Consider the following 25,698-nt stretch of genomic DNA (forward strand, 5'->3'; position numbering starts at 1 on the left):
ATATATCGATTAAGACGTAGTGCGATATTTGTTATTTACTTCTATAGTTTTGGAGATTATGCCTGATTCAATATATATTTACATAACTGTTACTCGTTATTTAAATTTTTTACGAATAACCTATATTGCAGAGACGAATTACAACTTCAAGTGACCGGTCAGAATAAATCTTACAATATATCCAGTCGCAGACATTTCATAAATGACCTGCAAATCGCCTCGTAATGTGTGTGACCAAATGAAAGCTGCAGCGATATGAATCGGACTAGATAATTTCAATTCGTACAAACTAAACATGACAACGTCCGTTCGCTGTATGCATACTGTTAATCCAATACCTAAACGGCCGCGCGTGAACCGAGCCTTTATGTTTGTAGCAGACGAAAATCAGTAATTTTAATATAAGTTAAAGTTAGTCGTTTCTTATGACAGTCTGACAGATAATCATTGAAACCAAAACATTGGCGCACATATGCCTACATCTCCAAACTCAAAGAACCCGAACTAATGAATCATGCATCGTCGCAATAAACTCATATAAATTTGATATATATCGTGATTCAGTGTTCAATCGATACAGATAATGTTTTTTCTTGTGAGTTACAATTTCTCTGCCCAATACACTTTATATCCGGAGAATTTAATTTCTATAAATTCAGCTGCAAGTTCTAACTAGTGTAACAATATAGAAAGATTTATCATTGAGCATTACACTTCATCCCTCATATTTCGGCCCTTCTATGCACGCATATTTGCGATCGAAACTGTTACAAGATGTAGAAGGCACTTGCTCAGGAGAATACGGATATATCATTTATGTGATGGATGGCATGCGGATCGATGTCGACAAAGGTCGTGTTATTCCAGGCAGCGGCGGTGCGGAGTTCGAGGTAAAATATCGGGCAATTGTGTGGAAACCATTTAAGGCAAGATATATAAGCCACTGGTACCTACTTAGACGTAGCTAATTATTATATTAGGGCGAGGTAGTCGATGCGGTTGTCACGAGTGTGAACAATGTTAGTCCATTTCATCGAAATAACTAACCTGAGGTGTTATAAGCTAACCAATTCCTTGAATCTGCAGATCGGTTTTTTTGCAGATGTGGGACCATTGGGTGTATTTGTTTCGACAAAAGTGCGTTGTCATTGCAGTTATTGATTGGGCCACATCTGACGTGACCAATGTAGTTAATACCATCGGATATGCGATTTGACCCCAATCTCAATCCGCCTGCATACGTGTCAGAAGATCAAACGATAGAGAAGGGCAGTCACGTTCGGCTCAAAATCGTTGGTACTAGAGTCGACGTTGGTGAGATGTTCGCGATGTAAGCCCGGAATTCGTGCTTGGTTTTGCTTCCCGAAACTAACAATTATTGACAGCGGAAGTATAAAGGAAGATTACTTGGGCGTATTATAAATAAAATTGGTTGGGGTTTTATGAACTACTCGGCAGTCGTTCTATAAATACTGGGACTGCTACTGTATAACATTTTAATTTCTGGATCCTCCTCTTTAATACTTTGATTATTTCTATGCAGTATTTATGGCATCAGGTAAATTATTGGGATTGTTATTGTTCTACCGTTACATATAGATCTCGTTGCATTGATTCTGACAAAGCTAATTTGTTTAGTCAGATTGTGTTGCGTTTTATTTAGTTTGGATTTCTGTCATTGAGCATGTTTGTACATTAATATTACACATTTTTATGATTTCACCTGGGCCATTGACGATATATTGACAAGTTCTCTAACTTAATTGCAAATCTTGAAGTACTCACGTCATTGCTAGGAGACGTCAAATTTACACACTTCGCTGCTCACCGCATCGAGACTCATAACAGTTCATGACCGTAGTTCATGCAAGGGACTGTCCACATATATGAACATTTTATGTCATAAATTGTTGTGAATACTATATACATATGAATACATTACTTCCTCCTCGAAATCTCAGAAATCTCTGACGAATTCCTGGTTTTCTTGCGCTGGATCAATGCCGATTTCTGAAATAATAATGACTGTGTAGTGATGCTTGCTTTTAATATGCTTGACTCTTCTGTTCCTCCGCTTCGTGCGTATTTTCACTCTCATCGGTTCCTTCGTATGTTCCATAACTCGCGCCTTTACGACACATCGCTCGTCAATAAATGGGTCCCCTTTCCACGTAAACTGGCGAGAACCCAGAGTCTCAATCTGGGTAAGCCTGAGAATGTCGCCGACTTCAACATCTTTTAGGCGATACGGCAATGTAACGACATCACCAACTGTGACCAAGAAAGAGTTCTTGTGTATGCGAGTTGTCGCATATAACGGTGTCGCCAATGAATGGTTAACATGACTATTTGTGGGAAACGCACGCAATAAATCTGAAGTCGTAGGCTTGGAAATTGTTTGGTTAACTTTCATATTTTGTGAGAACATCGGCAATGTCGCGGACGGGACTGTGTCCGATGACATATGTGCTACGCCTGTAGTAAATTGCCGAGACCATTGAGAAAAACTCGACACTATTGCTGGTCGTTCCGCCAGAAATAAGGATCGAGATAATGTGCTATATGCACACCTTATACCAGGACGAGCCATTGGGGTGATGAATGTCGATGACTAGAATGCTGGCACACCCGTTCCAATTAATCGCGAACAGAAAATTTGTTTTAAGTGTTTGTAGGGAGTTGCTAGCACAAGGGTCTAGTACCTAACATTTCGCACCCAGCGCTACCACATTATTGCCTTTCCTCATGTAGCCTGGTCTTACATATCCACAATCAATTCCGCCCACTTCCGCCCCTCATAGCGCCTACAGCGCTTTCAAGGCATCTAACTCATCGATAGAGCACAAGTCAACATTATCAATCTTATCGCTGCTTTGATATCGCACTTGGGGTTAGTTAGTGTTTGGAAACGTCGCGTCAGTTCTTGTCTGAACTGAACCTGCCAATATGCCGTCACTATTTATCGACATTTATGTGGCGATATATCCGTACACAGCTCAAGCTTCTCAAGAGTTATCACTAGTAGAAGGTGATGTCCTCTATATCCTCGAAAAGTCGGCAGAGGATGACTGGTGGAAGGCCAAGAAGCGGATGGTGGGAGAGGAGGAAGATGAGCCGATCGGTTTAGTTCCCAACAACTATATTGAGCCGGTAAGTTTACTTCAACTAGCGTGTAAAATCTCTGTTGATTTGATACTAATTATTAAATAGATGAAGGTATCGGGCAAAGCTAGGGCATTGTACGATTATGACAGGCAAACTGACGAAGAGGTCAATCTCAAAGAAGAGGAGGTCCTAGACGTTTACGACACGTCCGATCCCGATTGGGTGCTTGTTGGAGTCCGCGACGAATTTGGATTTGCGCCTTCTAACTACATAGAGTTTATTTCCGAAGAGACTGCGATTGCTCTTGTTGCGAAAGCGGCTAGTGCTCCTAACACACCAACTGTAATTTCCCCACCTCAAGAATATCAACCTCCGCTGCAGCCACAGCCAGCTCCGACGCCATATGCGCAACCTAATTATTACAACGAACATGAAGAGGAGGCTTCAGCGGATAAGAGGTATACCGAATATAGAGAGCCAGAACCTGAATATGGCGACGAAGAGCCTGATGAGGAACTTGTTCCAAGGCTCCCGTCACGGCCGCGAATGTCATCCGTCGCGTCTGAATATTCTTCGAAAAAGACAAATGCTGGTTTTTTGACCTGGAATGTTCAGGAAGTTGATTCGAAGCGTAAGAGACACAAAGCTACCTTGGCAATCGGTAATGGCTCCATTTTGTTTTCGCCTGAAAGGGCGACAGCGTCTCCACAACAATGGTCTATTACCAACCTTATCAGCTATAATTCTGAAAAAAAACATGTGTTTTTGGAATTTGAACATCCATCTGTTTCAATGGATTTACATGCCGGGACAAAGGAAACTGCGTCTGAAATCATATTCGCGATTGGTGAACTAGTTGGAGCGAAGAAAGCTACCGGACTGCGTGAAGTGATTGAGGCATCGGTTCCTGGTGGACAAAAATACGGGAAGGCTCTCTATGACTTCGATGCTCAAGGGGACGACGAAGTCACAATTCGCGAAGGGGATGATGTGTTTATTTTAGATGATGAGAAGAGTGATGAGTGGTGGATGATTAGGCATTCATTGTCTGGTAAAGAAGGTGTGGTGCCGAGCAGCTATATCGAGGTGATCAAGAAACCGGTGCGGTCGTCTTCGTTACGACATGAGGAAGAAGAAAAACCGAAAAAACCTGGCCGCAAGCAACGCGAATCTCGCGAATCTGAAGTATCGCATCCTCCAGTTACTCCTGCGAAGCCAAGTAAGTAGATATTGGCGGATACTTTTACTAGATCTAATATGACATTAATTAGAGCCAGATCCGAGTAAAATACGAACATGGACAGACCGTACGGGAACATTTAAGGTGGAAGCTGCTTTCGTCGGATGTGCTGATGGAAAGATTCAGTTGCACAAAGTCAATGGTGTCAAAATTGCAGTTGCCGCTAGCAAGATGTCCGTAGAAGATTTGGAATACGTTGAAGGTATGACAGGAATATCACTTGATAGTGCGAAACCAGATGGATTGTCGTCGAAACTCGGTGTACAAGCTACTGGTACTAAGGCTGCAGAGTTACCAAAAGGACCTGCGAGACCTGACTTTGATTGGTTTGATTTCTTTTTGAGCTGTGGAGTCGATGTCAATAATTGCCAGCGGTACGCAATTAATTTCGAGAAAGATCAAATGGACGAGGCCGTATTACCGGACATTACACCGTCAGTGATGCGCATGCTTGGATTGAAAGAAGGTGATATCATCCGGGTTTCTAAGGTGATAGACGAGAAATATAATAAGAAGAAAAGGAGTGTCTCATTCGGAACGGCAAGTGTAATGGGCGGTGAGGCCGACGACTTCGAGACGGAGGGAACATCATTGTTCGCTGGACCGGGTGGCGCATTAAAGAATAATACACGCAAGTCGAGACCTGCCCCTGCGGTCGCAACGTCCAGCACAGTTGACGGAAAACTTTTGTCGTCGATTTCTTCGGAATTGCCGTCGGGTTCCCATTCGCCTAGAAAGCATGATACGCCGTCACCGGCTTTGCATTCCATGTCCGCCGCGCAGACAACCGCAACTCCTGAGCCTCTGAAGGGTGCACTTCGAGATTTAGCGGATATCAAACCCTTGACGCCGGCACAAGCAGCATCCCCTGAACAGATATTGGTAGTGACTCCATCGACGACTGTGCAATCTGCTCCAGCAATGGGGCCCACTTCTGCAGGCCAACAATCGCAGCCGCCGACGCAATATGTACCGCTGCAGTCGAAGCTCGTGTATCAGCCGACACCGCAGCAGCCTTCGCAGTTACAGAATATAGGAGTTCAATATCCGCAATCCACCGGCATGCTTATGCAAGCACAGCTACCACCTCAAGTTCAGTCTCCAGTTGCATCAATTCCAACTGGAGAGATTCCTGTTCAGACGAGCATCACGCAACAACTACTACAACAACAACAGCAAAACCAACAACAGGATCAACAAGAACAACAGCGACAACTACAACTACAACTACAACTACAACAGCAGCAGGAGGCGCAGCCTCAACGGCAAGTTTTTTATGGTGTCCAACGTCCAGCTCCTCCTCAATCTCAACCGCAGGCTCTCGGTGCTGTGGGTGCACTTTCTATGCCCCCACCTCCTCAACCAAGCAGGCCAACATCGAATGGAGGACATACAGCGTTCACCGCGCAGCCTACTGGACTTCCTCAGCAGGTACCAGTGACCACTGGATTCCCAGTACAAGCCACAGGTTTCCAAAATCCTCCTCTGGGTTTCGGCATGAATGCGTTTTCCAGTCCGCCTGCTTTGCAGCCTCAACCAACACGTCCTTTTATTCCTCAATCTCAGTTTGGTATTCAACAGATGCAGACTGGATTCCAGGTTCCCGGTTTCCAGCAATCGCCAAATAATGGTTTAAGCGTCCAATCGTTGCAACCTCAGCCAACCGGATATGGATTTGGGAATGGTCCGTCCGCTTTCGGTGGCAACGGTACAGTCAATGGTGGTAACGCAAGTGCAACGCCAGGTGGCATTAATTCTACCTTGATGAAACCGCTACAGCCAATGAAGACTGGACCGGCTCCTAAGGTCAGCTTCGGCATTAAAAATCCTGTCGAAGCTACGCCTACCGGAAACAGAAAAGCAAATTTGGCAGCTGCGAGTATGTTCATTTTGTCTTCCAAGAATTCTGTAGGCATATGAGGCTAACTTTTTGCTTAAGCTCCAGAAAATCCTTTCGGATTTTAAATAACGGTCATATTTATTGAAGCATCTAATCGGCGAGTCTTTGGAGAGGCTGTATTTTTTTGATTCTCACACGGTTATCTTATTTGCCATATCAAGTTATTTTTTCACCTTGTCTCTACTTTTATGTTGTTTTGAGTTATATCTGTACTATCTATTGTGCGGCTACACTTTGAATGGTTGAATGCTCTAATTCTACATAGAATATCGAAAGCGTATATACAGATAGCATCGTGATGATAGAAAAGTTCTTAATCGATTTGGTCTCTCTGTTCGATATATCTTTCGTGTAATGCCTTACTATGAGCTTATGGAATATTTTCTGGATCAAAGAATTTGGGTCTTTCACATGCGGAATCAGTACGGTTATTACTCCGCGAAAGCATTCCGATTGGAATTTGCTGCCCATTAGTGGCTACAGTAATTCGAGATCAACCGTGGAAGTTTCAAATTCGACTTTCGGGACAACCGCAGGACCTACTTCATTTTATTGTCTACGGTATTGCAGTCTAGTCAAACGTGCCAATACGGCATGGACTGATCAACACTGTCTGACTGCAAAACTATTTGCTGATGTAAAACATTCGAGACAGAAAAAAAATTTACTCGGCAACGGGGAATTGAACCCCGGTCCCCCGCGAGCTGATACAAATACCTGACAGGCGGAAATTCTAGCCACTAAACTATTGCCGATTGAAATTATGACCCACTATTTCGACTGCATTTAAAATCAGGGTTGGGGTTTATGTGCGACCTGAATTTGTGCCCGGAACAATTCAACCGCTCCCAGGACCCCGCCATCGTTCCCCCCACGGTGAGTGCGGCAAAGAGATCCTGTCTCTCCGTCTTTTTCGGGCTCGCGATCGAGCTTCTGTCGTTTTCTTCCGCTCCCGCCTTGTCTGGGCTCGACGTCTTAGGCAACTGTTACAACTCGTCACTGTTTGCATGCCATGGTCTTCTTACAGTCCCTGCGGAGCAGCCGGTGCTGGTGGAGTCATTAACTCTACAGTCGCGCGTCCGGTAGTCAAGCCAATCCCACCGTATCCTACACCTACTACCCCGCTGGCTCGCGCTTGATGAGGTGTCCCATGCGCCGTTGTTCCCAATGTGCTGCTCGCTGAATCTTTCCGGATCTTGTCATCCCTGGCAGTCGTACTCTAAATCGAGTGGGCAATGTTCACAATTTTAGCGATTAAGGATTGCCAACAGAGAATAAAACGATATCTTGAAATGCTAATTTACTGTAACTCCAAAACCTTCTTTTCAACTCTTGAGTGAAGACGCGTAGCATGCACATTGTATGTGCCGGCTGTATCAAGACTATTTGTGCATCGAGCAATTCAAAATGCGGTTAGGGCAGTGGACAAAAACATGCGTGGTGTTTTCCTCAAACTATTGAAGCTTTAGAACCCCCGTGACCCAAAATAACAAACCTCGGCCGGACAGCTAGCAAGATATTATTAATTAGCCGCCCACGTCAGTACACATTCGTTAGTTGAAGATTATTTCTTACATACATGGTACTCTATAAATGCTTGCAAGACGCTTCGCACTGTTCCCTTGAGTTCGCTTCAATATATATCACGGAAACCACAGTGTACTACATTCAACGGACCAATTACTTCTGCTAGGTGCAAAAATCAGTCAAAATGGCCGTCCTTGATCTAGAAGACCAGCTTGCCTTCTACATGGCTTATCACCGTACGTAATAGTCTTACTGCAAACTCTGTTGTATTGTTACAACCACCCTGACATGCCACCCGACAGATCAGCAGGTTAACGTGTGGATCCACACAGTATGTGTTCCCATTATACTCGTGACCTCGTTCGCCCTGGCTACCAACTCAGGTCCATTGTTCTCCCTCTTTGATTCCTATTTTGACAGCTACCTCAACGTCGGCGTTCTCTCTGCCGTAGGCTACGCAAGTTTCTATATTCTTCTTGATCCCATCGTCGGCGGAATCGTGTCGCCTTTGGTTGTCGGCTCCTCGATTATCGGGACCGACCTCATAAATGAGTACGGCAAGGCTGGAAATTATATTGCTGGAGGATTGTGGGTCGTTTCTTGGATACTGCAATTCATTGGCCATGCAGTTTACGAGAAACGCGCTCCAGCACTGCTGGATAACCTTCTCCAGGCCCTCGTATTGGCCCCTTTTTTTGTTGTATTTGAACTAGTCTTTCGACTTGGATTCAGACAGGACTTGGAGCAGCGGCTTAAAGTCCGTATCGACAATGAATTGCGGAAGCTCGGCGCGGAAAAGGAGGCAAAGAAGGCTACGAAAGCTGCGAAAGTTGTCAAGAAATATCAGTAACGGTGCAGCGATAACTTCAAAACATCTTACCAATCCACAGGCTTGCCGTTGTAAAAGTCACTATGGTAGCCAACATTAAGCTAGCCAGGCAGCTGACGACGTCTTTCTTCTCAATATTTTTTTTAATTATGACGTATACATGTTTGGTGAAATGAAATGTTGGGTGGGGTGGGCACCGGTACTTGCATTTTGATTGTTATTACCTTTTGAACTAACGTTTATGGCTCGTCAAAAATGTTTCGTTTTCATTCTATAGATTGGAGGAACGAAGCATTTAGGGAGGCCAACCAGGTTAGCCCCAAGCAGTTCGCGCAAAATTTAGACACAAAACTCTCGACTCTTTTTATTAAAGTAACTGTGATCCAATACTAAACATTTAACAAACTCTCAACGCTTTATTAACAACACATAACATATCCTGTATGCATAAACATACACTCTTCCCATAACACAGACTATATCAAACGACATATGTTCTATCTAGTGGATCGCAACACTGTTTAAGCAAAAGTCGAAATGAAAGTCTCGGTAACAGACTTGAGCTTGGCAAGACCCTCCTTGGAAAGCTCACCCTTGGAAGAAATTTCATCCAAGAAAGCACTCTCGTTAGTCTTCAAGTATGAGATGAACTCAGTCTCGAAAGCCTCAATCCTGTCAATAGGGACCTTGTCGAGATAACCATTGACACCGGCGTAGATGACGGGGACCTGCTCTTCGACAGGAAGAGGCGAGTACTGCTTCTGCTTAAGCAACTGAGTAAGACGCTCACCGCGGTTGAGAGTCTGCTTGGTAGACGCATCAAGGTCGGAACCGAACTGGGCGAAAGCAGCCACTTCACGGTATTGGGCCAAGAATAGCTTGAGCGAACCAGCAACCTGCTTCATTGCTTTGACCTGCGCAGCAGAGCCGACACGGGAAACGGAAAGACCGACGTTAATGGCTGGTCGGATACCCTTGTAGAACAATTCAGCTTCCAAGAAGATCTGGCCGTCAGTGATAGAAATAACGTTGGTAGGAATGTAAGCAGAGACATCACCACCCTGAGTCTCAATAACAGGGAGGGCAGTCATGGAACCACCGCCGTGCTTCTCAGAGAGCTTAGCAGCACGCTCAAGTAGTCGGGAGTGGAGGTAGAAGACATCACCAGGGTAAGCCTCACGACCGGGGGGACGACGAAGCAAAAGTGACATTTGACGGTAAGCAACAGCCTGCTTGGAAAGATCATCATAAATGATCAAGGAGTGCTTGCCGTTGTCACGGAACCACTCACCGATGGCGGCACCAGTGAAGGGAGCAATATACTGAAGAGGCGCCGCCTCAGAGGCAGTGGCAGCAACGATGATAGAGTACTTCAAAGCATCGTGTTGCTCAAGGGTCTGAACAAGCTGAGCGACGGTAGACCGCTTCTGACCGACGGCGACATAAACACAGTAGAGCTTCTTGGACTCGTCGGCACTGGCATTCCACTTCTTCTGGTTGAGGATGGTGTCAAGAGCGACAGCGGTCTTGCCAGTCTGACGATCACCGATGATAAGCTCTCGCTGACCACGGCCGATGGGAACAAGAGCATCAACAGACTTAAGACCAGTTTGCATAGGCTCGAAGACAGATCGTCGGGGAAGGATACCGGGAGCCTTAACCTGAGCACGGCGACTTTGAGCACCCTCGATAGGTCCCTTGCCATCAATGGGATTACCCAAGGCATCGACGACACGTCCGAGAAGACCGGGTCCAACACCAACATTGACAATCTGGCCGGTACGCTTCACGGTCTCTCCCTCCTTGACAAGACGATCGGAGCCAAACAATACAGCACCAACTTGGCCCGCCTCGAGGTTAAGAGCCATACCCTTCACACCAGAAGCAAACTACATCATTGTTAACAACAAGTCAGATATATATGCCTCTGAAGCTGCGTACCTCAATAAGCTCCTCAGCCTGGACGTTATTCAAACCATGGACACGGGCGATACCGTCACTATTAACCCACGTCAGCAATCGTATTGTTGAAAGATCTAGTTTAGAATCAAATAAACCAGAATTTTGCTAGACGAGAAGTACATCACAATTGGTGTTGGCTGCCATGAGCCCGTACGTCAAGGACTACAAATGACAATACGTTTTCAGGTCAGAGCCTTGTCAACTGCAGCATCCCCCCACCTGCCAACCAAACAAATCAATCCAATCTCTGTTCCAATTCTAATCCCTTCAAATGCAAAGTCGATCCGATCAAAAATTGCAACAAAGAAAAATACCCACCCAACAGACAAAACACGGCCAGTCTCAGAGAGATTGGTATCTGCGGAAATACCTCTTATTCTCTCTTCAAGGATGGAGGAGACCTCCGTTGGGCCAGCCTTGGCATCAGCATAGCCACGCTTTAGGCAGACGGGCGCACGGGAGACCTAGATAATCCGTTAGCAACTCGGGACAACAGTAAAACAGCCTTCGAATATTCCGTCAAAGGACAGCAAGTTTTCGCAGTGCAAAAAGAAGTTCTGATCAGGTCCATCCATTGTCATACAGATCCCTTTCTTTCCAACCAGTTGTCTTGCCATACAATTGAGTGTGATGTTTTGCGCTGCGATGATGCAAAGATTTAAATCGACAGACAGATGTCTCAATGATCACTCAACATCCTACTCATCACAATTGATCAATTCCAATGGCCCAAATCTCCGGTATCTGATATTCAGGCCATTTAACACCGGGAATAAAATTTGGAACAGACAATGAACCCGGAGGAGGACGTGATCGGAAAGAACTTTTTGACACCCGAGCATGACATTCCCGGAATGTCGAGTAATGTAGCATTCAATACACATACCGTAGTAGGGACGGCTCTCTTGGAAGCAACAGAAACGCCAACGCGGGCAGACTGTCGGAGAGCGGTTCGGAACAGCATTGATAGAGTGGAGAGTGTGGAAGGTGGTTGGTGCAGTGGAAAACAGAGAAGAGAAAGCGTAGAGAGAGGAAATTCGTTGAGTGGACACGGGCAGCCAGGCACACATGGCTATTTCGTAGGCCTACAATTAGGGCTCTAAAGCTCTCAGTGTAGGTGCTGTTCGCCTTACCAGACGACACAAACGAGATTTTTTGCAGGCGTATACCATGGCACGACCCCGCGTAACACTTGTTCCGCGACTCGTCTAAGTTCCGGCCCGCACCGAATGCGAGCTGGCGATTGGCTGTCAGTCTCGTGCGCTTGTAAGTTCGTATATATGGCACATTCGTACGAAGCCTTCTGCACAGGAGCTTATTGGCTGGCTCACAAGATCACAATTTGCTCACGAGCAGCCGAACCACCTTTCGACGCGGTGCTTCATCAGCCAAGCGCATTGCATTGGACCGGCTGCCAATCCTAGTTTCGTTATCTTCGACAATCCGCTCATCTACCACGGCAATGTCGTCAATTCTTCGTACTGCGCACACTGTGCGTCCCACTGTCGCTACTCGTGTCGCTGCTCGTAATATCAGCCGGCGCAACTACCATCATCTATACGATGAAAACACTGCCATGGGCAAGAAATTCCTCGACGAACAGAGGGCCATCCATCACCATGCTTCATCCACTGCCAGCATGTGGTACAAGGTTTCGCTTTATGTTGTACTTCCCCTTGTCACAGTCGCCCTCATCCGATCCTTCAAGCAGGAAACTGAGCACATCTCCCATGTTAAGCACCATGCCCATGAAGAGCCCGAGGATCTTCCACCGGAGTTTCCATACCAGAACATTCGTCGCAAAGAGTAAGTGGTTTTCAATATTATCCTTTTGGGAATCTTGTAATGATAATATATGGATGGCGTGGGGCTCGACATGTTTTTAACCCTCAACATTGATTTTGCTCACATTGTCTAACATGTCATACAGTTTCTTCTGGGGCAACGGCGATAAGACCCTGTTTTGGAACGACTTGACAAATGTCCACAGAGAATAAAGGGCGTTTGGGTTGGGATTAACGGGCAACATTGGTTGTTGGATATAGTGTAATAAAGTACTGCATACAGCCATGAATGATGATTAGTTGGTTTCCTCGTGTCTGACACCTGTCCACATGTTGACTTAATCGTGACTAGTTATATGAGCTGGCTTAAGTGAAGACCCTATTAGTCGGATAACTATACAGTGTGTAGTTTAAAAACTCGTGCATTTCCCACATTGTAGTATTACGTTTTGCAGCGGCTTCTCAAAGGTCGTCTGAGCCCATGCTCCAGTAGTCTTCCAACGGTTGCTTAAAATCAGAGAGTGGAATAAGTAACTAATACTAAAATATTACATTAAAACAATTGTGAGATGCTCGTCCTAAATATGAATGTAAAATGAAATATGAATGTAAAATGAAATATGAATGTAAAATGAAATATGAATGTAAAATGAAATATGAATTATAATGAACGTCTTACAAAACTTTCCAAAAAGCCTGAAAGGTCTATAAGTTTCAGACTATACTCAACATACCGTGTAATCTAAAATGTCTAACAATAGTCTACTCCATCTACAGCAGGCTAATTAATAGTCGCTTCACTCACCATAGCCACCCGCAAATGCCAACTCAATCCATCGGTCTAATCGATCATACACAACCTTGTTCGCATTATGGAAAGAAATACTGTGATCTGAGTCGGGGAAAACATACATGTCATAATTTTCAACCTGCTGCAGGTCGAACTTGTCTATCAATGCCAAAGTATTTTGGAAATGGACATTGTCATCTCCGGTACCATGCATAACTAAAAATCTCTTCGCTCCCATCAATGCTGTCACGTTCTTAATAGCCGAGCCATCATATCCATCGGCATTGTGCTGAGGAGTGTGCATATATCGTTCCGTATAGATAGAGTCGTAGAATCGCCAGTCTGTGACAGGGGCAACAGCCATACCGTACGAAAATGTCTTTCCGCCATCCTGTTCCAAAGTCTTAAGTGTCATGTATCCACCATAACTCCAACCCCAGATGGCAATCCTTGATGGATCGACGTAAGATCTCTTAGACCACTGCTGCGCCGCAAGGATCTGATCGCGAGCCTCCCAGTACCCTAGCTGATCGCGGACGACAGCTCTAAACTTGCGACCCATGAAACCGGTACCACGACCATCAACCGACACGACAATAGCATCCAACGCACTAGCAACATGAGCTTCAAATGAAATTGTGAATCGCTTATCGACAGTCTGACTACCAGGACCGCCATAAATGTGGAAAAGAACTGGATACTTCTTATCAGGGTTAAAGTCTTGGGGGCGAATCTCTAGAGTATTGACAACGACGTCATCTTCGACAGTAATCTGTTCCCAAATCGTTTCGGGAACTTTATAGTTATCCAGCTTGGCAGCAAGCTTGGCGTTGTCTTGAATAGTAACCTCTGTGCCTTCTCGAAGACTTAGAAGCGTCTGATATGGAACATTGGGTCCGTTGTATGATAGTAAAAGGTATCCAGAACCAGTCGAAAAGGAGACACTATAATAACCAGCTTCATTTGTATTGCTGACACTGCGGAAATTCTTACCATCCAACTGAACGGCATAGAGATGTCTCTCTGTTGGATCCTTCCTTGTGGCCAAGAAATAGACCGTTCCCGTTGTGAGATCAACTGCAGATGGCGCATCGACAACTTCCCACGATCCACTAGTCAGAATCTGCTTCGGAGAAGTTGCATTCAACGGCGAAAAGTAGGCAAGATGATTGTAGCCGTCAATGATAACTGTGTCAATATAGCCATCTTCTGGGCGCCCGTGCGATTTATTAGCTGGAATATATGTGGTATCATGAGTAACTTCAAACCACCCTCCGTCCTTACCACTAACATCTTCCTCTCTGACAACTGAGCCGTTTCTATGGAGCGGATCGATAAGGACAATTTTGAGGAGATCACTCTCTCGATTTGTTTGACGTACCATCACTTTCGCTCCAGTCCATACAACTTCGGTAATCAGCCGATCATTATCTTTAAGATTGCGTAGATCATCGATTTCAGGAAGAAACACTTCATAAGACACTAAATCTAGGAACATTAATTCCACAATTGGATTGTCGTAGCCAGCCTTTGGGTATTTGATGTCCACCATCTCGGGATACGAGCCGTTCTCAATAGGAAACCGCTCAAAGTATGGAATAGAATATTCAGGGACACTCGAGTCATTGGAACGCAAAAACGCAAGGTATTTGCCATTGGCAGACCACCAAAGCGCTGAATTCCCAGAAAACACCTCTTCCTCATACACCCAGTCAGGAATACCATAAAAGGTGTTCTTGTCACCATCAGTTGTAATCTGCAGAACACTCTGCTGTGAGACATTTCGAATGTAAAGATTATTTTCGAGAACAAACGCGATAACATCGCCCATCGGACTCCAAGTTGCAAGCCGAACATCGGCAGTTAAGAGATCGGGAATCAAAAGCTCAATATTCTTGGACGCAACGTCATATATCCAGTATTCACCGTAATAAGAATGGCGCCAGTTCTATATTGTTCATTTGCTTATTATGCATTATCAATTTGCGCGAGCAGTTTAACTTACCTTCCTGGGATCAGTCATAAGAAGGACCTTCTCGAGTCCCTTCCCAGGCCACGCCATCGATATAGTGTGCCTCTCCCCATTATACTCGAACTCAGATATGTCAACCAGTGTTATCGTCTCCGTGGTTGTCACACGCGAGTAATCACCAATGACCACTTTTCCACTTCCGTCGCGTTCAGCGTATAACCCGTCATGGCCCTCAATGCCATCATCCAGCCAATTAATAGACGATTTCAAGACACCGAATTCGCCCCTCATCAGGTCATTCAGCTGAATTGGCACCTTCCCCGTGCCATCGTCGAACTCTGGAGGACGTGTAGCAGCCTCACCGCGCATGGAGTTCGACAGATAAAATACTAAGCCAGCAACCCACAACGCCGTAAGACTAATCAATACTCCAACAAAGATACGCTTGGTTGTGCGTGTCCGTTGATTCTGCTCAGTGCTCTCCTCCTCTTCATCCTCGGGCTCCCCATTTGGAGAACTATTCAACGTCGAGGCAGCCGCTGTTGCCAGGGCAGTCACCGTAGCCGCTAAAGGCTCTGTACTGCTTGCAGCTTCGCTCTCAATGTCAATATTTGATGCATCATCGTCACGATATGAGCCACTTCTGCCAGTAGAGGCAAGCAGCAACCGGTCGGATTCAGATGATAACTTTGAGGTGCTTCCTATCGATCGCAATTTAGAAGTAACAGCTAATATAGGGATTGAATAATTCTTATTGCGAGATGCTCTAGAAATCGATGACGCAGAAGACTGCAATCCTGCAGGAGAATCGCCAGGTACTTGTTGTGGAAGCATGGTATTGAGAGTTGGAGTACCGATGACAGGTAGGCCACCGGGGCGGAAGAAGTGTGAAGTGCGTAGTGAATTAGATGCAGAGTCAATTTGGTCAAACACTATCGATGTCGAGGATGCCGCAGACTCCACTGATCGTCTGTCGTAGCTTTCGTCCTCTTCGTCGTTGTTATCGGGGGCGTCCGTAGCAGTAACGGTTTCGGTGGCGAGGTCGCTGAGATTATATGAACTGTCAATGGAAGCAGCTTTTGGTTTTGATGACGAACGAATTGACATCGACAGAGAAGCGCCAAAGGACGACTCTGATTGAGAATGGCGAGAGGGTGACGTTGAAGATGATGGCCCTGGTGCCATTGTAGAAATCACGAGAGGGCGAGATGATATCTAATCCCAAAGTCTTTCTAACGTTATCCGTATTCAATGGCAAGCGAAGTACCCGAGACTGTCCGGCACCCTGTGACCCCTGTGACCAGAGAAGCGACCTTTTCGCTGAGCAGGCCAGAGTGGGAGAGTCCAGTCAATACCGTCAAAATTGTCAGAGTACTGGATTCAGATATGGATGGTTCCCCTTACACTAGGTTTAGCCCGTACGCCCCTTTGTCCCCGACTTAAGACCTAAATCCGGGCAGGTTCACGACCTAAGAGTAAGGGCTTCGTGCTGCCCGGTCCTTATGCCCACAGCCATCTTCGGCGGGCAATGAACGCACTAGACCACACATTTGTTCTACATTTGGCCAATGACAATAGACCGCTGACACCAGCGATCGACGCAATCATGACATGTCGAACAAATGTTCGTACTCGCAGAAACAATCGCAAGTACAAAAGTACAATACCAGTGCCGCCCGTTCACTTCTATTTCAGTCCGACCCAGTTATTCGTCTAAGAATTACGCCGTCAATAAGAACACTACTCTAAGTATCATTCCGTTACACAAAGACAAGTTAAAATTTAAGCGCCACCGTGGACTTTTCGCCTGACGAAGTCCACAATTTGCTGATTCCCTTCCTTCGTAACGAAGAACATTCTCTTATTCGACTTCTCCCAGGCCATGACACCTAAATCGTGTGCGTAGCCGGCGATAATATCGTACTCATTCTTACTTGAAAAGTCGCTGTATAGATAGCCTTCCACAATTTTCATTCTCTCCATCTCTAACTGCCATAGCCGGATTTGATCTACAACGGTTGGCGGTAATAACGGAATGCTCTTTCTCATCTGTGGATGTGCATGAACCGTCAAGTACGCAATAATCTGATCTGCTGTAATACCGTTCGATAACGCTTTTCGAACACTTTCTCTACTAATCTGACCTGCAACCATATTCACGAACCGGGACTTTAGTTGAACGAATAAGTTAAGTACGGCGATTTGCAATGGTGAATCTGTGTAAGCATAGACCTTAAAGTTAGTTTCTAGTATGACAAATCCAGTCTCTAGTTCTTTCTGTGATATCGCAGAATCCATGCTTGCAGCTGCCGTTAACAGAGCGCCAGTATCTGATGTCAATGTAGTAGCTAGCCGAGTCGGGTAGAATCGTCGCGATGAAGACTGCATCAAGTTAGTGGCAAGCCCATCATGCCAGTGCCCGTATTCAATCATACCTTTCGTTGATATACTACACCATAGTCACGGAGATCGTCCAGCATTATCTTCTGCGTCGGACTTAGAGCAACCAATGAGTAGTCTTGTCCGAGCTCTAAACTACCCAACATAAACAGAAAATGTAGCACTTCTACTGCATCCATTTGCAAATCTTCTGACATATTTAAATATTGTAGTAGTAGAGTCCAGATTTGTGCATTTACATCCTGCAACAGAAATTGGAAGCCAGCATTTGTGATTCGCATATTTGACGGAGTACTAACTTCATCAGCCGGCCATTTCACACGATCACAATGCAAGTGAGATATAAAGCTTGCCTTCCTTCCATTAAGCCGCTATGTCGCAATAAACTAAGCACACCATTATTTGGAACCTTTCCCGTATCCGTGCCAACCATAAAATGCAAAATCAACTCCCACTGATTGTTCGCATGCTCATCCAAGAATTTGATGTCGACTCTGTGCTTATCCTCCGTATTACACGGAATTCCAAAGGAGTCATTGTGGTCACTGTAGTGCGTTAGCTGTGATGCAAAGCATTCCACCACGAAATAAGAGATACCCTCCAGTAAGAGCGTTTCGCAAGCCCGCTCGGAACGTCTTTTGCAGACTAAGAGTTCCTTGTGACTCTTTTATAAGATGCATCCCGCGCAGCTTCTCTAATGCTTCGTATTGCTTTCTAAACGCCCATGAATTACTATCCAATAAATACATTATGTATCAACGTACGTTGAACTGCCATCTTGCACCCAGCCGTTCAGATCAGTTGCCGCAAGAGGCTTGTCATTGAACAGCATAGTCATGATGAATAGTTGTGCCATTGCCGGCAGTAGTCGAAAGATAGCTAGGCATGTTGCTGGCTACGGCGAGACCCTCAATTAGCCTCCAGTAGTATTTACGTGATGAGGAGTTATATGATGCACCTTACCGAATAATACAGTCTTATTAGGACAGGCTCTGGCAGACCTTCCAAGTAATCGTTGATGCTGGTACGAAATCGAGGTATTGACATGCCCAGACCAGCTAGAATATGCACTTAATAATATGCTATGGCTATAACGATCGCAATCCAAGTCATCGCGGAGATGTACGGACGTTTTTGCAGTTTACGAAATTACCTTTACAGAATCCTATCCTAACCCTTACACAGGGCCCTAATCCAATGTCCAAAATAAGGTTATGCAGATTTACCTGAATATGACTAAATCCGCTTGACATATAAATTTATGTCCTCAGGTGTCAAAAACTTTGGTCATTTGCTCGCTATTTGAGTTCTAGAAATGACGCAGCAACCACGACTTGCGATTATGTTTCGATCAATTGTATGCCGCCTCGCGGAATGAATTACACTACCACTTTTGAAGAAGTAGTCCCGTAATTTGTCTGGCTATTTTCTGCATAGCATTGAGGATATTCCAGTCCAATAAGGGTTGAATCTGACACGATGGTGGATCTGACAATTATTCGGAATTGTTACAGTCGCATCTCATCGTCACCATCTCACTACATCCCGTACCTAAATGTTTTCCTCGCCATTTTGTCCGTATACTTTGTGTACAGGCTCATATTTCCGCCCACTGGTCCGAACGGTCAGGTACTGAACGCTCAGCAGCAGGCAAAACAGAAACCTCAACCGGTTGTATATACTAAGTTTACGCCGGCGACTCTGCAACCGTTTAACGGAAGTGTTGAGGAACGGGTCCTGATGGCAGTAAAAGGGAAAGTTTATGATGTGTCTGCAGGAAGGTCATTTTACGGTCCTGGTGGGCCGTACAGGTGGGTTACATCGGGGTGCTTTTAGACCATAGCTACTAATTTAATATTTAGTAATTTCGCTGGTCGAGATGCGTCAAGAGGATTAGCAAAAGGAAGCTTCGATGAAGGTATGATATATAGTTGTGAAATATTATGAGCTTGGATTGAATATGGACCTAGAGATGCTCACGCCAATTGATGAGCCCATGGACACACTGGAAGATCTGAATGCTGACGAGATTCAAGCATTGAACGATTGGGGGCAACATTTTGCGGGCAAATATCTGCTATGTGGAGAGCTCGTTGAGCAGTTGTGACGGGAATATCAGATACAAGAGTGCCTGCTACGTAGCGTTACGGTGTTGTAGAAACTAACTTCGTATGGTATCTTTTGGTTTCAGCAAATACGATACATGATCTTGCACTAAACATATTCTATAGCCTAGCTTTCAGTCTTCCTATAACGCCAACGACACGACGTTGTGCATTCATTTTGTTACCCGCAATTAGTTCTTGCTTTGCACGTTGTAGTTCGGCCCAGTCATCGCCCCATACTTCTTTTGTGTAGTTGCATGACCTAAGAAGATATTCCACTGGATCTTCTACTACAGCAATATCAGCTAGAATCCTGTTGTACCCGACTTGCGAGTGTGTAGGTGCTGGAGCGTGATAAGTCGAGGGAGCTGGAGAATAGATTGCTTCGTTACTATGTGATGAGGACAGAAAAGCTACTACAGCATCCCCATCATTCTCATCCAAATATGCTGCTGGTAGTGACATTGTAGATTTATAGAACACGTCTGAGGATGCATTTGCTGTTGACTGTGATGCACTTGAACCGACGAATTCTTCAAATTGCCTTTGTGCGTCAGCAGAGCTGCTGACATGTGCTGCACTGACATTTTTATACTCGGGAAGTTCTTGCGCGAACCGCGCTGTACTGGTTGAGGAAGACGTATTTATGACACCTGGTACGTCACCGGAATAATGCAGATTGGCTCTGGACGACGTGGCTGGTGACGTTTTCTGCTGGTTTGCCGAAGCGGTCGCTGACGATAATGACCCGGTAACTGCGCGCGGAGTAGCGAACGAGGCGAGTAAAGTCTGCGCAGAATTACCGAGGACCGATGTCGATCTGCTGCTTGTTTGTTCAGCAATTCGTTTGCCCTTCTCATTGGGGACATCTGCAGGTACATTTGGTGGTTCAGCCATCACGTAGTCGACTGCGCAGCTATTTCACTGCTTAGCTGACAGGTTGGTTTACAAGTATGATGGGCAGATGGCATGAGCTCGGAATCAAATGCGGAGAATGTCCCAACGCCGCATCTGTCTCCGTAGATCCGACATGTCACAGTTACTAATGACTTAGTCGGTTCACTTAACGAACTGCTATCTACAGAACAGAGGCACAACATGCCGTTGCGGAAACAGGAAGAACTATAAAAGGAACCTCACCCGGAAAAAGTACCCTACCGCCAGCTATGCGATAGCTTACTGGCATTCTTAAAGGGGATCATGCGCGCGCAGCGATCAGCAGCTCCCGCGTCGTCTTTACCTGTGGACACCGACGCACCCACCAAAAGCAGACAGCCGAAGGCTGGCGCATTTTTGTGATTTGAGGACATCGAACTAGGTTGCGAATTCTCCAGCCATGCCCTGAATGACAAGCACGGCCCGACGTCCCTAAGGATCCTCCCCGCAATCTGTCTTCTTGTTGTAGAGACTCGCTACAGTCAAGATCCTGCATCATTTCTCCGTTTGCATCGTAGATCACTTGCTAGCCCGACTTTCACGTGATCTAACGTGTTGCGGACTAAGATCCGATTAGTTTTATTGTGTAAGGCGCATAAAGCCGGGCAATCTCAAATGAACAATTCACTCTCGCTCGTATGCTTCCCGGATGCAAAACCTCGCACTCGCAAAGCACTCATTCCCCGCATCAGGCCGCGCTCTATTTCTGGTTTCTGTGCCTTTCGTCTGATTATAAATATCTCTATTTGTCCCCGCTGCTGCTGCTCTTCCCGCCTGATCCCTTATCTACCCTCTTGTTAAAATTCTCCTGCGTGCGCCAGCAAAGTGACAATGGTCCTGTAACAACAATTTCGCTTACCATTCTGCGTTTGGGCGCGCACAGAGGGCAGCTGCAAGATCAGGCGACGGATAACGAACCTGGTAAATGACCGAATGGAAAACGCCAAATACTTGTGCAGTTGGTACGGTCTGTTCATTTTGCATCGTTTTGCCAACATTCGGAATGCAGCAGATGGCGAGAGGTCAAGCGTATCGCAGGATTACGTCTAAGACGGCGAGAGCCACGGTCTCTTTTCCACGTTTAGGTGCAATAAAAGTTGCAGTTCTTTGCGGACATCCCGTTGGGCAGGTGTCTTATGTGCGATGCAGGCAGGAAGCGGTACCCGTTCAGTTCTTGTTGTAAACTCGCCAAACTTGTTAGTTGCCATCCAGGCACACCAGTTAGACAAAATATAAATGCCAAATATATATCGCCGTAAATACGCACGCTCATCGCGCTCTTTTGCCAACAGCGACTGCCATCGCACATGTCAAAAGTCTCCTGGGGTCATAAGTGGTTTCTGGATTTTTAATGATCAGCTACAACTAAGAGGCAATCCATCAGGGATCCGGATCCTAGTCTTCTAATGCTCAGTTACAACTTCCGGCACTCCAAAAATGGCTCGTGCCAGGCATGAACAACAGTTGTATGATACTAAACTTTCCGAGCGCCAATGAGCCGGAAAGAAGTTTCGATGTCCATTTTCATTTAGCTTTCCAGCCCCGGAAGAGCACGCACGCAGTCGATATGATGACAAATAGTACATGACCAAGAAATCTCTCAATTCAACAGTAAAAATTGTTGCAGTGTTGAATACTTGGCCAAAGAACAGTAGAGCTTACGCAAAGTTGCATGCGCACGTAACAGAAGTGACCTGACGGTGGATTGACGATCTCTATGGTGTTTGTGATGCGAAGAGCAATATCGTGAACGATGTATTAAGAGTTTGGCTGAACTTAAGGATGGAGGCGTCAGAAGAGTAAAGCTGGGAAGTCGAACCTTGACCGTCGCCATCGAAGAAGGTGTTTCAGAGAACGAACAGAAGTTTGCCATCATGTTGTCCTATGCGCACAGGGCGGGAACGGCAAATTGTCGTCGGCAATTTCATTATGTCAAGACAGTAACGTGGTACAGACTGCTGACAGTTCAAATTCACAAGCAGTATTAACATGTCGGGATCAAAAAGGCCAACTACTGACTAAAGCACTCTGTTTAAACGGCTACATCTAATCTGCTCTGAGCAGGGTCATAACTGATCAGATCTTATGCTGCTAACTTGAGAGAATGGCAAACCTCATATGTGACCACTCTATAGTGCTAGAATGGTAATTGTCGTAGTTATGAAGGATTCAAGGGTCTATAGAATTTAAATACGATTCTTATGATATCGCCTGTTAGTAATAATATTGACGTCATAAAACGAACAAGTCGCTGGTGGAAGTGCAGATATGTCACAAGGCAGATGACTTCCTGGCATTGTCTATTCTTCTTTTGGCTAACCCTTAACACCAGTCCCAACTAGTGGCGCGCAATGATCGCGGCTTGCACAAGAACGGCTGGTGCAACGAAGACCTAAAAGCTTGGAACTGGGATTAGGCTTTCAAAAGCCAAACAATCTCCACCATCACTTCAATTATTCTGCTGTTTCGACCATTTACCGGATAGCTATCGAATTGGTTAGCGACGTTTGGTCACTGGTGCTTTGAAGATAACGGCATCCCACATACTCAATAAGAGCACAGATCTGTTCTACCATTCAAGCATGGTCGAAGGTCCTGACGGGCATCCACCAACGTGGAAATTCGCACAGTACGTACGGCATTTATTTAAATTCCTTTCTTTACTTGATTGTCAGATCAGTACCCGTTATTGCTCGCGGCGTGATTTATGATAAAGATCCGTGATTGCGTGCGAGAGTGCGATCATCATTGATCTTAGTCACTGCATCATCTGGCACAAGATACACTTTTACAATCAGTGTACAGCGTATACTAGGACCTGTTCATTAACATTGTCTATTTTTTCCTAGATGTTTTGGCGATAAAGGCGACACTGAGGACATCACTGAAGGTATGTTTTTGTTGTTATGGACCTGCCGCTGCTATGTGATTGCGAGCGGAAATATTCTACTATGGAACTAAAATATCGGTGCTAATGATAATTTTCTGTAGCCGATATTATTTCTACAGTTGACTTCGACAATACTGGTAATTACCTGGCGACTGGCGATAAGGGCGGTCGAGTAGTACTATTCGAAAGGAACGAAAATGTGAGCTTGTCGCTAATTCTAACCTTTTGACTCGTTTGGTCCAGCGTACTGAAATGTGAATGTAGAAAAAAGGTTGCGAGTACAAGTTTCACACCGAATTTCAATCGCACGAACCAGAATTCGACTATCTGAAGTCACTTGAGATCGAGGAAAAGATAAATAAGATTAAATGGTGCCCGAGAACGAATGCTGCGCATTTTTTACTTTCCACAAATGGTATGAATTTTAGTCCTGCTCATAGTGCCCGTGGGCAGCTACTAAATCGAGAGTATTTGCTAACAATTACAGATAAAACAATCAAACTATGGAAGATATACGAGAAGTCGTTAAAGGTTGTAGCTGAGAATAACCTTTCCGATACCGTTGGCGGGCGGCCACCAAATCCTATATCAATCGAAAATCTTCGCTTACCACGGATGACTCTCCACGATACGATCATTGCGGCGTCTCCAAAGAAGATTTACGCGAATGCTCACGCATACCACATCAATTCTATCAGTGTCAACTCAGATGGCGAGACGTTTATATCTGCTGACGATCTTCGAATAAATCTATGGAACTTAGGAATCTCTGATCAAAGTTTCAGTATGTCGTGGAATCGTATACTTTTTTTAGGGTGAGACTAATGCTAACATAATTCACAGACATTGTTGATATTAAGCCAGCAAATATGGAAGAGCTCACGGAAGTTATTACTGCTGCTGAGTTCCATCCTACGAGCTGCAACTATTTCATGTACTCATCAAGCAAAGGTACAATCAAGCTTGCAGACATGCGGGAGAGTGCATTATGTGATGCTCATGCAAAGTGTATGTATAATTTTTTCATATTCTTCGTTCACAATGCAGTTTGTACTAAGCGCGCACCAGTGTTTGAGGAAGAGGAAGACCCGAGAGAAAGGTCATTTTTCTCGGAAATTATTTCATCAATATCCGATGTGCGATTCTCGTTTGACGGTAGATACATCGTTTCTCGAGATTACTTGACAGTTAAGATATGGGATATTGCTATGGAGAGAGCACCAATCAAGACAATCAACATTCATGAACATTTGCGACCCAGATTATGCGACACTTACGACAATGACTCGATATTTGATAAGTTTGAGGTCGTTCTATCAGGCGATGGAAAATCCGTCATGACGGGCTCATACAACAACAACTTCATGATTTATCCTAATGCTACAGATACGGAAGCTGAAGAAACCGAAGTCGTACTACAAGCTGACAAGTCTGCATTCAAAGCCAAGCGGGTGGGTGTTGCTGCTCCTATCGGCCGCGGACAAACTGGACGACATGGCAACGGCAGCCCTGGATTGCGTGGATCGTCACCTTCTGGTAGAGCTGGAATGACAAGTGGAATGAACGCAGTCCGTCGAGAGAATGATGACATTGATTTCAACAAGAAGATTCTGCATATGAGCTGGCATCCACACGAAGATTCTATTGCCATTGCCGCCACTAATAATGTGAGTTATTTCAGTGTTAGATATATGTAGTCTTTACTTATAAGGTTTTAGTTGTTCGTGTTTTCGACTTTGTGATTGTACCATGGAGCCTTCCACAGAACATAGACTCGTGGAAGGGTAACTGAAGTTTTAGATTGATGGCTCAAACAATTTGTACGAACAGTTTTCATCAACTTGTTGCTTGTATGCGTCGACATGGGTAGGCCCAAATGTGCATATTAATAAACACAAAATTTGTATGGGGGAATATGCGAGCTTCTCGCGGATGACGGGACAAGTGCATGATTATCTGGGCTTGTGAGGGCGAGTCAAACCTTGAAGGATTAATATATAATGACAGTTTTACGTCATTTGTAATTGTAGTGCCACATATTTCTCCATAAATTTACGTTATTGTCTATTGTTAGTTATATAAAAGGTGTATACTTCTATCATCCATGTTTATTTGTCATGATCGCTTGAGTTTCACTGCCACTCGCATGGGTGTGTTGAAATAAGGGTAAATATCAAAAATGGCCACCAAACTTTTCATAATATCAAAAATAGCCATTGCGGCGTACCCGGCGAACCAGCTGAAGGGTTAGGGACCCT

The 25,698-nt window shown here is 45.1% G+C and overlaps 11 protein-coding genes and 1 non-coding gene across 12 annotated transcripts; 6 read left to right on the forward strand and 6 right to left on the reverse strand.

The window, feature by feature from the left end:
* Positions 1-446: 446 nt before the first annotated feature.
* Positions 447-1,881, forward strand: V1513DRAFT_450521 (RNA polymerase Rpb7). Its single transcript, XM_066898828.1, has 6 exons — positions 447-595; positions 690-926; positions 981-1,019; positions 1,087-1,137; positions 1,191-1,330; positions 1,386-1,881. Exons 1-6 carry the CDS (start codon positions 584-586, stop codon positions 1,420-1,422), a joined length of 516 nt encoding a protein of 171 aa, XP_066751826.1. The 5' UTR covers positions 447-583; the 3' UTR covers positions 1,423-1,881.
* V1513DRAFT_450526 (mitochondrial 54S ribosomal protein bL21m) lies at positions 1,673-2,626 on the reverse strand. Its single transcript, XM_066898829.1, has one exon. The coding sequence runs from the start codon at positions 2,588-2,590 to the stop codon at positions 1,958-1,960; it is 633 nt and encodes a 210-aa protein (XP_066751827.1). The 5' UTR covers positions 2,591-2,626; the 3' UTR covers positions 1,673-1,957.
* Positions 2,627-2,757: 131 nt separating this feature from the next.
* Positions 2,758-6,749, forward strand: V1513DRAFT_450529 (uncharacterized protein). The gene is made up of 4 exons (XM_066898830.1): positions 2,758-3,150; positions 3,211-4,324; positions 4,377-6,224; positions 6,285-6,749. The coding sequence occupies exons 1-4, from the start codon at positions 2,947-2,949 to the stop codon at positions 6,308-6,310; spliced, it is 3,192 nt and encodes a 1,063-aa protein (XP_066751828.1). The 5' UTR covers positions 2,758-2,946; the 3' UTR covers positions 6,311-6,749.
* Positions 6,750-6,912: 163 nt separating this feature from the next.
* On the reverse strand, positions 6,913-7,000 carry V1513DRAFT_t81. The gene has a single exon. It is a non-coding gene; the product is annotated as a tRNA-Asp (tRNA).
* A 605-nt stretch (positions 7,001-7,605) lies between these two features.
* On the forward strand, positions 7,606-8,872 carry V1513DRAFT_198810 (uncharacterized protein). The gene is made up of 2 exons (XM_066894332.1): positions 7,606-8,008; positions 8,075-8,872. The coding sequence occupies exons 1-2, from the start codon at positions 7,957-7,959 to the stop codon at positions 8,620-8,622; spliced, it is 600 nt and encodes a 199-aa protein (XP_066751829.1). The 5' UTR covers positions 7,606-7,956; the 3' UTR covers positions 8,623-8,872.
* Positions 8,873-8,939: 67 nt separating this feature from the next.
* Positions 8,940-11,682, reverse strand: V1513DRAFT_450536 (P-loop containing nucleoside triphosphate hydrolase protein). Its single transcript, XM_066898831.1, has 4 exons — positions 11,450-11,682; positions 10,882-11,027; positions 10,543-10,600; positions 8,940-10,490 (listed from the first exon to the last, which is right to left on the reverse strand). Exons 1-4 carry the CDS (start codon positions 11,525-11,527, stop codon positions 9,123-9,125), a joined length of 1,650 nt encoding a protein of 549 aa, XP_066751830.1. The 5' UTR covers positions 11,528-11,682; the 3' UTR covers positions 8,940-9,122.
* A 206-nt stretch (positions 11,683-11,888) lies between these two features.
* Positions 11,889-12,764, forward strand: V1513DRAFT_450539 (cytochrome c oxidase, subunit VIa). Its single transcript, XM_066898832.1, has 2 exons — positions 11,889-12,369; positions 12,494-12,764. Exons 1-2 carry the CDS (start codon positions 12,026-12,028, stop codon positions 12,558-12,560), a joined length of 411 nt encoding a protein of 136 aa, XP_066751831.1. The 5' UTR covers positions 11,889-12,025; the 3' UTR covers positions 12,561-12,764.
* A 44-nt stretch (positions 12,765-12,808) lies between these two features.
* On the reverse strand, positions 12,809-16,592 carry V1513DRAFT_198698 (dipeptidyl peptidase IV N-terminal region-domain-containing protein). Its single transcript, XM_066894331.1, has 2 exons — positions 15,143-16,592; positions 12,809-15,085 (listed from the first exon to the last, which is right to left on the reverse strand). The coding sequence occupies exons 1-2, from the start codon at positions 16,292-16,294 to the stop codon at positions 13,145-13,147; spliced, it is 3,093 nt and encodes a 1,030-aa protein (XP_066751832.1). The 5' UTR covers positions 16,295-16,592; the 3' UTR covers positions 12,809-13,144.
* V1513DRAFT_450546 (transcription factor Tfb2-domain-containing protein) lies at positions 16,483-18,640 on the reverse strand. Its single transcript, XM_066898833.1, has 6 exons — positions 18,473-18,640; positions 18,274-18,404; positions 18,107-18,223; positions 17,863-18,054; positions 17,545-17,803; positions 16,483-17,491 (listed from the first exon to the last, which is right to left on the reverse strand). The coding sequence occupies exons 1-6, from the start codon at positions 18,554-18,556 to the stop codon at positions 16,892-16,894; spliced, it is 1,383 nt and encodes a 460-aa protein (XP_066751833.1). The 5' UTR covers positions 18,557-18,640; the 3' UTR covers positions 16,483-16,891.
* A 178-nt stretch (positions 18,641-18,818) lies between these two features.
* Positions 18,819-19,993, forward strand: V1513DRAFT_450551 (cytochrome b5-like heme/steroid binding domain-containing protein). The gene is made up of 4 exons (XM_066898834.1): positions 18,819-19,320; positions 19,372-19,427; positions 19,480-19,678; positions 19,741-19,993. The coding sequence occupies exons 1-3, from the start codon at positions 18,989-18,991 to the stop codon at positions 19,614-19,616; spliced, it is 525 nt and encodes a 174-aa protein (XP_066751834.1). The 5' UTR covers positions 18,819-18,988; the 3' UTR covers positions 19,617-19,678; positions 19,741-19,993.
* V1513DRAFT_450553 (uncharacterized protein) lies at positions 19,672-20,571 on the reverse strand. Its single transcript, XM_066898835.1, has one exon. It carries the CDS (start codon positions 20,509-20,511, stop codon positions 19,735-19,737), a length of 777 nt encoding a protein of 258 aa, XP_066751835.1. The 5' UTR covers positions 20,512-20,571; the 3' UTR covers positions 19,672-19,734.
* Positions 20,572-22,941: 2,370 nt separating this feature from the next.
* V1513DRAFT_418931 (WD40-repeat-containing domain protein) lies at positions 22,942-25,672 on the forward strand. Its single transcript, XM_066895899.1, has 8 exons — positions 22,942-23,179; positions 23,400-23,440; positions 23,542-23,639; positions 23,705-23,855; positions 23,928-24,224; positions 24,284-24,448; positions 24,509-25,107; positions 25,159-25,672. The coding sequence occupies exons 1-8, from the start codon at positions 23,133-23,135 to the stop codon at positions 25,180-25,182; spliced, it is 1,422 nt and encodes a 473-aa protein (XP_066751836.1). The 5' UTR covers positions 22,942-23,132; the 3' UTR covers positions 25,183-25,672.
* Positions 25,673-25,698: the final 26 nt, after the last annotated feature.

This window comes from Lipomyces chichibuensis, assembly GCF_038497645.1.
Source record: "Lipomyces chichibuensis strain CBS 12929 unplaced genomic scaffold V1513scaffold_35, whole genome shotgun sequence".
Classification (NCBI taxonomy): Eukaryota; Fungi; Ascomycota; class Lipomycetes; order Lipomycetales; family Lipomycetaceae; genus Lipomyces; species Lipomyces chichibuensis.